Source organism: Sciurus vulgaris (genome assembly GCF_902686455.1).
Source record: "Sciurus vulgaris genome assembly, chromosome: 3".
Classification (NCBI taxonomy): domain Eukaryota; kingdom Metazoa; phylum Chordata; class Mammalia; order Rodentia; family Sciuridae; genus Sciurus; species Sciurus vulgaris.
Window position 1 is genome coordinate 107,212,063 of NC_136463.1, and position 15,985 is coordinate 107,228,047.

General features: G+C 33.4%; 1 protein-coding gene across 4 annotated transcripts in view; it reads right to left on the reverse strand.

Annotated features, from left to right (window-relative positions):
* Positions 1–1,213: 1,213 nt before the first annotated feature.
* The window catches only part of STAM2 (signal transducing adaptor molecule 2), a 50,088-nt gene continuing 35,316 nt past the window's right edge, over positions 1,214–15,985 (reverse strand). For 3 of the 4 annotated variants that reach the window (XM_079134396.1, XM_079134395.1, XM_079134397.1), the window contains 3 exons: positions 13,285–13,438; positions 10,371–10,540; positions 6,057–8,427 (listed from right to left, as the gene is read on the reverse strand). In XM_079134396.1, the coding sequence (XP_078990522.1) occupies positions 8,199–8,427; positions 10,371–10,540; positions 13,285–13,438 (553 nt within the window). In that variant the 3' untranslated portion in view covers positions 6,057–8,198. Of the gene's footprint in view, positions 1,312–6,056; positions 8,428–10,366; positions 10,541–13,284; positions 13,439–15,985 lie in introns of those variants that run through there. The other variant, XM_079134398.1, reaches the window with a different exon arrangement.

A 15,985-nucleotide genomic window follows, 5' to 3' on the forward strand; every position in this document is an offset into this window, starting at 1 on the left:
AATGATTATTGTTATCAGAAATTGAATTTAAAATGTTTACTTTCCTAAACAACTTACACTCTAGAAACCCAACGAAAACACTCTTCTCAAGCTATAATTTTCAAGGGTCCAAATGATTCAGATGGTAATGGAAGTAAAATTCAAGTTGCAAGTATAATCGCTGTGAAGATGGATCACACACATCTTTTAAATGGTGAATAATATTGAATTACATCAAGATGCTACGTACTAATTTAAATGTTTTAATCCAAATTTCTTTTCCCAGGCATTTTGCCATCTTTGCTATGGTAACAATTCTAAAATCCCCTGTATTATGATACCATTGTAGCCTGACATTCTGGTTGAGGTTACGGCTCTGTACCCTTGTCTTTCCACTCCCAGGCCCAGGTAAGGCAGCAGCCACCATGTGGGACATATTAGCTCTGAAGAGGGTAGACACCAGAGAGCTATGCCTGTTAAGCTTCTGCTCATCTCTCTCGGTCTACACATGACATTCAACCAATCCCCAAGTCTCCAGGAGTCAAGGATGTAGGCAGATATGTGCAATCCTTATAGAACAGGGGTCATTACTCTACTGTCATGCATATCTAAACAGAACAAATTTTTTAAAGGGATAAAAAAAGGGGGCATTAAAAAACTGCAAACTACAATTCAACCATCCTCAGTAATGATAACTTGCATACACTGCAGTTATAAAATCTAATTACCTCTATTCTTCATTGCCTTCATTCTGCCATTTTGGGTGTTTATAAAATTTATGAATTTTTTTTAACTTTTTAAGAAGATATTCTAAAAGCTGAAATAAGATGCTGAATGGTATAAATATTAAATATTAAAATTCTAATTTTCCTATTTTTCTATGATGTACATCTTCTTGCCACATGTCAAAAAAGAAATGTACAGTGTGCTTCTTTCTGCCTGTGCTGCAATCCCTGAGCTTAGAGAGAGCTATTATTTGATAAGCACTAGAGACATGTTTTGAAAGCAAAACAAAATGAATCACTGAACTTCTTGACACTTATCAACTGGGCTCTAGGTCCCTTTGTCCCTTGGTAGTTAAAGTGATGCTATATTCCTTCGTTTCTAAGTCAACTTGGATTTTAAGATGTATCAGACTAAATAGCCTTAAGAAAATAAAATGAAATCCTACAATAAATTCTCAGATTTCAGAAATGTTAAAATGGAATGATGATGAACAATCACATGATTCAGAAAAGGTCAAAGAAACTCAAATTTACTGAACACCAGGCACTGTGAAGTTCCATGCAGCTTTCTGTTAGATCCATTTTCTTTCTTCATTCTACACAGGTTCTATGTGCCTATGCTAGGCCCTGGGAAAACAATGAATAAAAAACATAGCTCTAAGTTCCAAAGGTTTACAGACCTAGTCCAGATAGTAATACTTTCAGATACAAAAAGCAAAACCCTACCCAACAATAGTTTAGATAAATAAGGTTAACAGAAAAGAATTTTACTTTCTTCCACATGTGAAATCCAGAGGAAGATAATCTAGAACTGGTACATTCACTTAAAAAATCTTAAGTAAACGGGCTGGGATTGTGGTTCAGTGGTAGAGCACTTGCCTAGCATGTGAGAGACACTAGGTTCGATTCTCAATCCCGCATAAATAAATAAAATAAAGGTTCATTAACAACTAAAAAAAATTAAGGAAACAGGCACCTTCAACCTTCCTCAATCATCATACTTTCTCCCTCATGTTTGCAGTACTAAATCTGGCACTGAATCTGCTTTCTAGGCCAAAAGATATGGAAAGAATCATTTTCTTTAAATTGTTTTATCATTAACATTTATTGATGAGATGGATAAAAACAAACTTGACAGTAGATACCAAACTGATAGCCAAACTTTAAAATGTGTAAAACATCCTTCTTTAAAATTTTTTAAAAAATTTTTACAAGGAACCCTATGATAATGGTCACTTACATCCTGTCATTCACATAACAGCATTAGAGATCACAAGGGTTGAATCCAAAACTGAAGTGCCTTAAGGAGGACAGAGGCAATAGCAGAATAATATGCTGAGAAAGGACTCTTAAGAGCAATAGAAAATTCTCACCACAAAATTGTACCTGAGTAACATAAATTGGTGAAGTGTCTTGTTTTTGTTTTCTTTTTCTTTCTGGTCAAAAGAGCCTCTTCAAAGTTTTTTTCTTTCCCCCTGTAAGTTCTCCCCAGGACCTCTGACCTAAATCTTATTGGCCGAAGCCACGTCATGTGGCCAACCCTAACTACGATGGAATTTAGGAAGGTACTATTATCTTGTTTACTGACTTCCATATAGAGCAATCTAAATAAGGAGGTGGTTGAAAACACATGTTGAATGAGCCAAACTATAGCGACTGCCACAGAGACAGATCCATAAACAGCTCATTCCAATGCAACATGGCAAATGTTACAAGATTCTTCAGAAGCACAATATTTTTTTGGGACCAGTGAAATTTGAGATGACATTTGATAATTAGATGGACAAAAAAGCATTTCAGTCAGAAAAAAATATAACAGGGTCAAATAGGTATGAAAAATAAAAATTGGTACCTGAGAAATTTTGAGTTGGGGGTTAAAACCTAGCATATGTGAGAATAGAAGAGGTTAGAAAGATTGCTAAGACGGGTGGGGAGAAAGTTCAACGGCAGGATATTTGCCGAGCTTGATTGAGGCCCTGGGTTCAATCCCCAAAACCTAACATGATTCCAAAGCATTTAGCCCGTATCCGAAATACAACAGAGCCTAGAGCTCAGGCCAGATTTTTTCTCAGCGATCTTGGCTCATGCAGAAACCAGGTTTTGCCTGGGCCCCAGGTCCACAGTCCTCAGTTCAGAACTACTATCATCTTGATGTCACCTGCTTCTTCCTAAGAGCAACCTTGAATTTAGCTCTTTTCTGTTCGTACTCTGGAAGCTTTGCTGAGTTTCCATTTCTGCAGTGTTTGACTCCATCTATATGAGAACCACACTGATTCTCAGAATGAGCTCATCTCAAGCTCTGGACTCCTCAATCTACCTGTGTGACAGTGCTAAATGCACTACAATGTACATATTAAATAGATCTATCCAGTATTCTGCTTTTCACGTATTACCATTCTCATATCTGAAGGCATTTTATACCCAGTAAACCATTTGGGACCCCATCCATCTCACAATGATATATGGCAAAAGGAGGTAAAGAAACTGGAACTCTGATGAATTACTAATAGAAATGTAAAAATTGTTCAGCTGTGGAAAAATGTGTCAGCTCCTCAAAAGGTTAAGTGTAGGGTTAACATATAATCCAGCATGTCCATTCTTAGGTGTATATCCAAAAGAACTGAAAATTGTTACTCAAATCTACATGTTCATAGCACTGTTCACAGTAATCAAAAGGTAGAAACAGCCCAAATATTCATCAATAGGTGAATGGATAAACAAACTATATGTAAAATGTAGTATTACTACACCATAAAAAAGAAATAAAGTCTTAGTACACACTATAATAGAAATGGACAGCAAAAACATTATACTAAGTAAAAGTCATTAAATCGAAGCCAGACACAAAAAGTTCTGGTTTCTGAATCAGAGGTGACAATTATACAACATTGTGAATTCCATGACATTGTTTACTTTAAAATGCTTAATTTTATTATGTGAATCTCACCTTAAAAAAAATGGAGCTGGCTCTGTAGACCAAAATGTAAACAGTAAAGATCATTTTCCTGCTTTGAAGGTATTGGAAAACCTTTATTTTCACCATTAGGATATTAAATGGTATAAATAAGAACATAACCAAATCCTCATTCCTTGTAGTCTTTGTACGGGAATATCCACCCCATTTTTCTTTTTTCTTTTTCTGTTCACCTTTCAATATTTTCCCCTTCATTAAATATCCATTACTAAAGATGGGCAGAGGAGTGGATAGTAAACGGGAAAAAAAAATGTAACCTTGTTAACTCTAAACACCTCTAGCATGAAGAAATGTATTACTGAAATGTACGCATGGGGTTAAAAATCAGTAAAATGGAGCTGGATGCAGTGGCACAAGCCTGTAATCCCAGCGGCTCAGGAGGCCAAGGCAGGAGGATCACAAGTTCAAAGCCAGTCTCAGCAACTTAGTGAGGTCCTAAGCAACTCAGAGAGACACTGTCTCAAAATAAAAAATAAAAAAGGGCTGAAGATGCGGCTCAGTGTTTGGGTGCCCCTAGGCTTAATCCCTGGTATCAAAGAAACAAAAACAAACAGAACAATAAAATGGAATTATGGGGATTAACAGGAATCTTGCTTCATCTGTTAAGCAATTTCATTATGGTTTAGCAAAGATCAAAAGTCTGCTACTGGACTACAGATATTTTTCTCAGAACTCTTGGGCCAATTTTATTTATAAAATAAAGTTCCACGTGTATGATACTCAGAATTCATTGTACATTTTTAGCCATGTGTATTAGTTTCCTAAGGTTGTGTAACAAAGTACCATAAACTTGGAGGCTTAAAATGAGAGAAGTTTATTTTCTCACAGTTCTGCAGACTAGAAGTCTGAAATTAAAGTGCTAGGTGGGCTATGATCCTTCTGCAGTCTCTAGGGAGGAATCCTTTCCCTCTTCCAGATTCTGGTGCAGATTCTCATGCAGTCCTTGCCTTATGGAAGCATAGTTCAACTTCTGCCTCCATCTTCACATGACTGTTCACTGGGTGTCTTAGTGTCTTAAGGACCTCCAGTCACTGGATTAAGAACCCACTCTAAATCCAAGATGATTTCTACTAAAGATCCTTAACTAATTATATCTGCACAGACTAGTTCCAATTAAGGTTACATTCTGACATTCCAGGAAAACATGAATTTGAGGGGTACTATTCATCTTTTCTCTATACCATGTAAGCAGCATATAGATCCAGTAAAGTGTTAAAAAAAATAAATAGAAAATAAAAAATAAAAAAACTTCCAAATTTAAATTTAGCTGAATAAAATTAAGAGTAATTTCTCCTCTGGGGAAAATTTTTAAAAAATAAACCTTTAATCTTCAAAGAACACTAAATCAAACAACAAAAATTAAATGAGTCCTCTCTTTTATTTACTGACTGAAACTGATATAAATAAAACCTTTTAATATAAACAAATGATAATTCAGCTTTGTCAGCATACTGACAATTCAGTATGATTCTCTCCTGGAACTCAGAAGCCCTAACAATTAAGAATAGATTTTTTTTTTTAAATCCATAAACCATTTTTACTAATTTTTTTGTAGCACTGGGATCAATCTCAGGGATGTGCACACGCTCTACTACTGAGCTACAGTCCCAATCCAATCTCATTTATTATATTTATATATATATATTATATTTATTTATATTATATTATATTTATTTATATATATATATTATTATATTTATATAATATAATATTATTATATTTATATATTTATTATATTTATATATATATATATAAATATATATATATTTATATATATATTTATATATAAATATATATTTATATATATATAAATATATATATATATATATGCAGTACTGGGGATTGAACCCAGGATGTACTACCACTGAGCTACAACTCAGATCTTTGTATTTTGAGACGGGATCTCTCTAAATTGCCCAGGCTGGCCTAAAACTTGCACTTAAAATAGTAAAAATGACAATGTACTTGCAAATAATTTCAAATGGTGAATGACAAATATTATAATTACTTAATGTGCAGGTAATTTTCTAGATAAAGTACCAAATTAGGCAATATTGGTGGGCTGTACTTTTTTCAAACTATATGAACATATTCCACTTCATGTATTTTAATACCAACAGCATTTTTCTATATTAAAATTCTTATAAATTTTCAGGAATTCTTACTAATGTACCAAGATTTCATATGAAAAAGAAGTTATTTTTAAAAATTTTGATATTGAAACAGTAAGTGTGAACCCAATGTAGAAATCTCAAGTTAGACCATTCCTTTGGTGAAAACATTTAGTTATAAATATCTTAAATAAATATAATCCATAAAATCACAGAAAGAAAAGAACCACCTTGCCATACTTATTAATAGTAAAAGAATCAGGTCAATACAGATTTAATATAATATTTATATCGCCAATCTGCAACAGAGAATTCCTTATAATGGCAAAAATAAATTTTTAAGAGGACGAAATTTCTGCATATATAAATTTTCACAGATAAATGCCAATATAGACTATTTATATACATGTCATATGTTTCATTATTCCAAAACAACATTAGCTAAACTTAACTGGTCGATTCCAATTTAGTGGGTATGCAGTATTTATACTGGCTCAAAGGCTTATAATGAAGTAAATTTTTCCAATTAAGGTCACAATTAAATATAAAATATTTATACAAATGATAAAACAAATTTATTAAATATAGTTTGAAAGAAAATGTAAAATTATATATATAGGTAAATATTAACTTGAATTACCAAAAGCAGCTTTGGACATTTTTTACATTTTGTTTTCTTTTTTTAAAGAACAGATAATTTGTCTCCGAGAAGTAAGGTGCCATTTTAGAATGTAAGTGTATAGCTGATTTCATATGGAAGGAAAATATTAAATGAAAAAGTAAACATGAGGCATTGAAGGTTAAAACTTTCTTTTGTTATCTTAGTGAAATAATACAACAGAAACTAAGTTTTCAAATACTGCTTGTTTTCATTTTTTAAATATAGGCCAGGTATTATATACAGTATTTTGTTCTAGAACAAAGTTTCTTTGAAAAAGGAACATCCTTATAATCAAATTTCTGTAAATAAATAACAAAATTTCTAGAACTGTCTTCAAATGGATTCTTAGTAGAAAGATTATTTTCTTTAAAAAACAAAGATAGAAATCTAGCATCCATGCAAAAAAGTTTTAACTTTTTAAAAATTAAACTTATATCCATTATTTTTCCCAGTCTAAATATCATTTATCTATAAGTATATAGATTTGTACTTTCAATTTTGTGCTATGTAAAAAGTTGGTAGGTGATAAAGTAGTGTGCAAATTTTGAATAGAGAAAACAATCCTTATTGGTTTTCTACCAACTTCTACAGTATGTGGATTCTACTAGCTATAAACTAATTTAAAACATGGGCTTCAGAAAATCTGACTGAATGTCTATCAATCCATTGCCTTCTATCAAATCATCACCTGCTATTATTCCAAAAGTTCAGAAATACTTGTGAAAGGAGATGGTATTTTTCAACAGCTTGGCACAATGACATCTTAGGAATGGTATTTGAATCACCTTTAAAATAACAACACATAAATAAAAACAAACTTATCATCCATGCTTGTTTTATATCATATCAAATTATTAGGTATGTCTCATGGCTCAAATTCAGGTATAATCCACAAAAAGGAAACACAGAATCTCTGCACACCATACCACAGGAAGTAAAATAAATGGACCGCATCTTCATTAGACAATGGCCAAAGTGATTTGTTAAGGTCATTAGTGGCAATTTTAAATACAAAGATGCTTGCAGAAAAGGAAATGTTTTTCCCCAGGGAATGAAAATGTTTCATGGGCATTCTTTAGCCCAGGGTGGGTATGAGTAGGGAACTGGCTCACACATCTGCATTTACATGGTTTTTGCTGTTAATAAGGAAAACATTTTTGTTCCTTCCAAATTCTCTTGCTTCTGTAGACAATTATATGCTAATTATTACTCAACATAACACTGTGAGCAAAACTGACAGCACTGCAAACACAACTGCAATTTAAAGAGCCAAAAGGAAGTATGTTGACAAACTAAATGCTTACACAAAAAAAGATGTTCGCTTTTTAAAACAACAGTGTGTAGGAAATGATGAAAAAAAAAAATGTGGATGAAAAACACTTAAAGGTCTTCAATGCTCTCATCAAGACATTTTAGGGGGAAACAATGGTTTCTTTAAAGTAAAATGTTTACACTTCTATCTCATATTGTTTAGTGTTATAAGGCTACTTATTGGGTGTCCAAATTCACAGAGAAACATTTGAAAGTATGACAAAACTAACTGGAAGCATCTTTAAGCTAACGTTGACTTCAAACAAACTGGACTGAAAAAAACTTTTATGGCCTTTAGAGTAAGTTAGGTTTTTGTGCTTTATTTATTCATGGTCCTTTTGAGTTCGGAGGGAAATTTCCTTTTAATATTTTCAGATTAGAATCACAAGGGTTGAGTGACATGTATGAAGACTTCCACAAAAATGCTTGGTTTATCTCTAAAGGAGAGGTTGCTGATGGTAATTTGTTTGCTGCTGTGCAACCGACTGAGCTGGAACTGCCATGGGAAAGCCTGCCAGGTGCGGCAAATTGGAAGTAGTGTTCTGGTAAGATGACATATCCACAGACATCCCCATCTGCTGTGAGTAAGCAGCTGTACCAGTAGCTGACTGAAGGTTAGAGTTCTGGTTCATATAAGGAGAATTGGAAATAGTATCTTGTCCAGTGCTACAAACAAAATTTTAAGAAGAAAATCATATTTACTTTGCATTATCTAGATTATGGTCATAGATCAATCAACATGACAAAAATGACTTTTCAATCCTTTTAAGTTTATGTAGCTCTGCTGTTCTGGTTATGAGTTAAACACTCCAACTACCAAATACTGTTAATATAATTTTTATATTTGGTAAGAAGAGTGCTCAAAAAGCAAGAGAATATGAAATTATAAGACTTATTTAACATGCTTTCTTGGAATTCTCTCACCAAAAACACTTAAAAACTGAGAAGATGCAAACTGTTCTGACTGTGGCCAACTCCAACAAGAACAGAGACTTGGTTCAACACACACTTTCCAGTCCATATTCTCCCTTTCCCATCTTCCAACCCAGCATCTACTCCTTCTCTTCTCCACACCCTTCAAGCTTTTCTTTGAAAGGAACTTTTCACTTTCAAAGAGAGAACAGTGTAATCTGCATACCACCCTGAATCCTTGAGACAGTTCAGAACAGTGCTTTACTTATTACTACATATAAACACCAAACTAAGTTGAAAAATCACACCAAATTTCAGAATTCTGTTTCTTCCTATAATTAATATGACATACACTTCTTTTAAAATATATTTAATTTTAGTTGGGTGCACAGCTATAATCTCAGCTACAGGGGAAACAAGCAGGAGGATCACAAGTTGAAGGCCAGAATGGGCATCTTAGTGAGACCATGTCGCCCAGAGCCTCTGGGTTCAATCCTCAGTGCCAAAACAGAAAAAAAAAAAAAAAAAAAAAAATTATACCAAATGCACTGCTAGCAATATAGGAGAATTAATGTCAACACTACACCAGTTTTTTTCTCCATATTTTTAGTATCACTTAGAATAACAAAATTTTATATTTTAACTTAATCAAATACCAATATAAAAAGGCTTATTTAATTTTTAGGTAATGTCTAAAACTCATAATCATAAAATATAAGAATCTTAGAGATCATTAAGATCTAAAAGATCTAAGATTCAAAAGAATCTTAGAGATCATTATACACAAATATTTTCTGTGATAAAACAAAGTGAATACAGGAAAAATTTAAAACATGATTCTGTTAAGTGTATAAAAAATTAAACCATAAATTTCACAGCTCAAACATACTTCCTTTTAAAAGATAAAGTAACAACAGTTTTCTAATATTTAGGAGTATAAGCAGATAAATAAGTCTGGGACTTTTTCACTAGGCTGATAACAGCACAGCGCTGAAGCACAATGAGGGCTTGCTCATAAAGGAGAGCAAGCTTCATTTTGCTCTAGGGAACTAAACTTAGGCTTGTATCTGAGCAACCATCACAACATGATTAGCAAAGTTAAGGGCAGCACCACTCCAGTTCATAGAACTATGAGTGAGCATTTCTATATCATTGTGTATGTGTGTGTGTGTGTGTGTGGTACTAGGGATTGAACCAAGGAGTGCTGTACCACTGAGCTTTATCCCCAGCCCTTTTTGTTTTGAGACAGGATCTCCCTAAATTCCCAAGTTGGACTTGAATTTGTGATCCTTCTGACTCAGTCTCCCAAGTAGCTGGGATTACAGGCAAGCACCACCATACCCACATTATGATTTCATTCTGTTTTATTATTTTTTTAATTTTTAAAATTTTATCTGTTCTAAATAGTTGTACATGACAGTAGAATGCATTTATACATTATGATAGATCATATATAAACAGAGTGTGATCTCTCATTTTTCTGATTATACATATTGTAGAATCACATCGGTCATGCAGTCATACATGTATATGAAGTAATAATGTCTGTTTCACTCTACCATTATTCCTTCCCCTCCCTTTATTCCTTTTATGATTTCATTTTAAAAGTAAAAATTGGAACTATTATTACAAAGAGAAGGGTCAGTATATTCTGATTCAAAGTCTGTGAAAAATTAACACGACTCTCAAAAACTTACCTTAAATATGGAGTTTGAGTAGGTTGTGTTGTTACCGAGGAATTTACACTTGGAGGCAGAGATCTCAGCGAACCAATATGATCCGGTCCTAGGCTGTAGTTTTGGGCAACAGTTACTTGGTGAATGTTTTGACCCATGTAGTTTCCACCATGTGATTGAACTGGATATGTCTATTAACCAAAAAGAAAAAGTTGACTCAATGCTGTTCCGAACATCTACCTAAGATATCTAAATATTTTAAGACTTAAAGGAAAAAAAATTCTTTAGTTCTTTGGGAACCAATCTGATTTCACCAATCTATCCACCCTCAAAAAGTAGAGCTTCCAAACTCTCACAGTGCCAAATCTACAAAAATCTATGATTTGCTTGGTTGTTCTTTTACTTTGCAGAGGTTGGGAGAAAGAAAGAAGAGAGGTAGTTTATTTTTAAGTAGTAGGCTGAAATCTATCCAAACTGCCTATTACTCAGTAACATGTCTTGCTATATAGTCACAGAACAGTCCCATGAAGGGAAGTCCAACATCACTGCAAGTCACTGAGAGAATGATGACCTTCATCCAACTCCTTCCTATAGAAGAGGGTGAAAAAGAAATGTTATCAAGATGCCAGGCCCTCTCTGGCAATATCTACTGTTATCACTGCTCTGGTTTTAAATTAGGTTACTTCCTTCCTCCTTATTTCCTACCTTTCTTTCTTTGCAATACTGGGGATTGAACCCACAGGTACTCTACCACTGTCTACATTCTTAACACTCCCACCTCTTCTTTTTTTTTTTTTTTGTTTTTGGTACTGGGGTGCTTAACCACTGAACCACATCCACAGCCCTTTTTTAAAATTTTATTTAGAGATAGGGTCTCACAGAATTGCTTTGAGCCTCCCTAAGTTGCTGAGGCTGGTTTTGAACTTGGAATCATATCTCAGTCTCCTGAGCCGCTGGGATTACAGGACTGCGCCACTGCCTACAACTTTTTTTTTTTTTTAATTTGGAGACAGAGTCTAAGTTGCTCAGGCTGGTCTTGAACTTTGATCCTCCTGCCTCAACCTACTGATTGATTATAAGCGTGTGCCTGTAAATTATGCTATTTTAAAAGCAATGATTGTTCACATGAAAATTTAGTGTGTCAGAAATGTCAAATAAACTATATTACATGCAATCACATTACCTCCTTAGGAAACATGAAACAACTTACAGATTGGAAGAATAAAATCTTCTGCAGTTCAGGGTTCCTGAATGGTCTTCAAAGATACAAATAGAGAGATTTTTCAAACTGGAATATGAACTTTTGAGTATTTCAAAAAAAATTATGTGCAAGCAGTATAAATAGAGATTATGTAAAGAATCAAATTGACAGAAAATCAACTTCAAAGAAATTAATTGCACAGAATGTGGTGGCACATGTCTATAATTCCAGCGACTAAGGAGCCTGAGGCAGGAAGATTTCAAGTTCAAGGCCAGTCTCAGCAACTGTCTCAAAATAAGAAATAAAAAGGGGTGGGAATGGAGCTCAGAGGTGAAGTACCCATGTACCAAAACAAAGAAACACAACTAGTTGCACTTAGCAAAATATAGATTGGAGATTGTAAATAAGATGCAACTTAACACAAAAACCTGATCCATGAACGACAAATAACCCTTTATAAACAAGAGGTGAACATGCAGTTCTATTATACAATGGCGTACACATTTCTATTTTGTTCCATTTTCATAGCAGCAGCAAACAACTCTGAAACCCAGCAATACTGAATGACTGGCAATCTTTCCGCACCCAGAAATCCTTCCTACATTCAAAGGGAATTATCAAAAATTCAGGGTATGGCATATTTGATAAATGCATCTTGTCTGATGTGACTGTTACCACAGTAACCATTCTTTTTCTTAACAATTATGTTGTGTTAAGTCATCTAATCTATGTACCCACATGCTACCTTTTCCCCTTGGTGTCTCCTTCACACTCTCCTTTACAGACCAGCTTTCATAAATTATCATAAAACTTGCTCATCCAAGATCATTTTGAATTTGTTAACAAGCTAAAATTTGAAAGTCTTCAGAATGGGGATACTGATAAATATAAGTACTCATGTTATCTGACAAGCACACAAAAAATGTGAGAATTGCAAAAAAATGCTGTTTACAGATAGCTTACCGTATCTATATCTCATAGACCTATATCATATCTTTGTTATGCATGAATTTTTTTAACAATTTAAGTCATGCAATAACAAAAAAATATAAAACATGTTCTGAGAACAAAAGTTCATTAATTGTTATAATTATACATGTTAAAGAAATCTTGAAAAAGATTTTTTTTTTTTTTTTTTTTTTTGGGTACTGGGGATTGAACCCAGGGCCTTGTGCTTACAAGGCAAGCACTCTACCAACTGAGCTATCTCCCCAGCCCGAAAAAGATTTTTAAAGAAATGTTCAATCTTCTTTTTTGTTTTTCACTCCAGGTTTAATGTATCTTTATTACTTCCACCATCACACATGAAAGCATTTCCAAATGTTCAATCTTCTTGCTGAATAGCAGGAACAGCACTAGTACCGCATCCAGAGAACTTTTGATACACCAGATCCTAAATCAAATGATGTGCAGTTTATACTTACAAAAGGATTTACATTTAAAGATTTATGTTTTATTCTTATAAAAGTACACGAAGAACCAGAATACACCTCATATATTTAATACTCTTTTCATTCCTGATAAAATTGAACTAACATGTTTTTGTAATGTATCAGTAACTAATTTGTCCTGGTGAACATTAATGGTTTAAGCCAATATTTCTAGATACAATCAAAGACTAATTTTACAATTTTAATCAGGTACCACAGAAATTTCATTACTTCAAAACATTTTTTTTTTTTTTTTAATTTAAAACTATAACTCTGAAAACATGTTCTCAGAAAACATGCTCACCTGCACTGGAACTCCAGCTGATGTAGATGGATAATGTGCTGGAGGATGGAGTTTTGAATAGACTGAATATACTGGTGCTTCATTCACTAATTTGTTATATAGTTCCAGAGCTTCCAGGACTTTTACATTCAATTCAGACAATTCTGAATGCTTCCTGATACAGAAGAAAAGCATTTTCATACGCTTCTCATTTTAAGTATGTATTTAACAATGTAAATTATTTTTTAAATTTAGCACATTCTCTATTCATACTTTAAAAGGTTCTTTTCATATACAATAAAAGAATATTCACAAAGGGAAACTGGGAAATTATTTAATTTTTGTAGTAGCTAGGCTGATAGAACTTCATAATATCCCTTTCACACATCATAGAATGTAATCATTTCATAATTCTGGTGCTGGAAGCACTTAGTTTGATATGTTATAGGTTTCTGTTGAAAATTCAATTATGAAGAAAAAGTTCCTCAGTTGAGGTAAGAGTAATTAATTATGAAGACCCATAGCCCCTGTGAAGCACAATATGACTAAAATGAGAGCAAAGTTTATTTAAAAACAAAACAAACTCCACCTTTTTATTTGTTTATGTGGTGAAAAGATCAACTGAAAAATTTGTTTAAATAATTATTATTGAAAATACAAGTAAAAGCAATGTATATACATGTTCTTATCTATTGGTTGATTTTGAGAAAGCAGGTAAAACCAGACACCTTATTGTCAAATAATGAATCCAAATAAGAGTATTTTCACATTTGCTCAAGGAACACCCACAGCAAATCATTCCCTTCTGAGTTGGTATGATTCTGTTTGTTCTCTTGGAAATAATAAAAAAAAGCTTTTTGCAATTGCCAAGTTTATAAAAATTAAATGGCCACTTTTTATCTGGTTTAAGCATCCAAAAGCCTGTTTACTGGATGTGGGACTTTCAATATAAACAAAAAAGGCATGAAGTAGAGCAGGCAAAAAGATATAGTTACCAAGTAAATGATCTGTCTGAGCTCTATCAAACTCATCAAAACTATTCCTTTATAATACAAAAACAAAAAAAAGTGCTTGTTCCCTTTCTTGCATGAATGATTGTATAAATAAAGTTAAACTCTGTTTTCAGATGTATCACTTGCAAACCACCCAAATCTACAGTAATTAAGTGTGTATACTAACAAATGTGTGACCAAGAATTCTCTGTAAGAAATTGGCCCACATAACCCAGTAGGCTGATGAAGTGTGAAAACAATGCAGTAAAAAGTCATGATCCCTGTGATTGAAATAATCTTTAAAGATCTAACTTCAAATCAATAACAAATTTTTATTAAACTATAGCCAAAACTATACTGGAAGAAAGAGAATAAAGCAGAAAGTAAATCACAACCTATTAGGGAGACCAGGTTAAAAAAAAAGCAGCAAATGATATAACTGAATGCAAAATTACATGAAACAGGTAGAGAAACAGAAGACTTTAGAGGAGATTATTCTGGGTTGTGGTAGACCAAAAAGGCTTTACAGTAAAGCTGGGACTTAAGATGTCCCCTGAGGAAGGACATACAGACCAAACTGAAAAACTTATTGTAAATAGAGGCAGACAAAAGGATTATGTAGAGTAAATAGGGGAAGAATGAGGGAGCATCTTGATCAGGGTTGTAGAAATTACTTCAGAAGTGTAGGAAATCAGATTAGAATAGTCTGGAACACAGTTAAGTCCAGACAACAGACATTTCTTCAATAAATCTATCTAACCATCTTTGGAGTTGTTTTCATGTTTATCCAGTATCATCTATTAGAGTGATATGGATTAGTTTTAGGCTCCAGAAAAGTTTATAACTGTACTGCTAGACATACCTACTTAATGTTGACTATTTTTCTTTTAAATCTTTTCCAATTTGATTATACACTAACCGTTAACTCCTTGTATTGAAACAAAGCAACATATATTTACTGCTTTCTCTAAAAATATGAAACTGTCACCATCATTCATTAACTGTCAAAGGGATTTATTTTTAACTTTTGTAGAAAACACAAAAGATTTGTGAAAAATGCTCCATGAAATAAAGATTATAATTTTTAGTGACAGCAAAGCCTTGCTTAAGATACTTCTCTGGTAGAGGCAGGAAAGAAGTAAAGCACTTTCTGTTCTCCTTCACACATTGGTCCTACCTGATCCCTTTCTTCTTGTATTGTTTATATAGCAGTAAAGAGGGGGTAGGGCTAGAGATACGATTCAAAGTTAGAGTCTTCACCTTGCTTGTGTAAGGCCCTAGGCTCAATCCCCACCACCAAGAAAGGAAAAACAAAACAAAAAACAAGTAGGGGTTAGAAAGGATGACAATACAATAGTAAGGCCTCATCTCGTCTTTCATCTACTATGGCTTCTTCCTCTAACTTCAGAGAGAAAACTGAGGAATAATGCAAAATGTCAGAACCAAGTTAAAAGTTTACAACTCTGATAGCCCATCCTCCAGTGCTGCTGCTATTTCTAAAGAACAATAAGACCAGGTGGGATAACAAAATCAGAAGGACAACATAAATATAGGAATACAAGGTAGAGAAAAAAGAAGAGAAAGTGTGTTGCACTGAATTCAGCTACCCAAATTATGAACATTTTACTTGAAACTACTTTTCACATAATGATATTTGCCTAAGATACCTGTTTTTATCTTGTTCTTTATTCAATTTATCCTTCATTGCTCAATATCCTTTCAATTCCAGC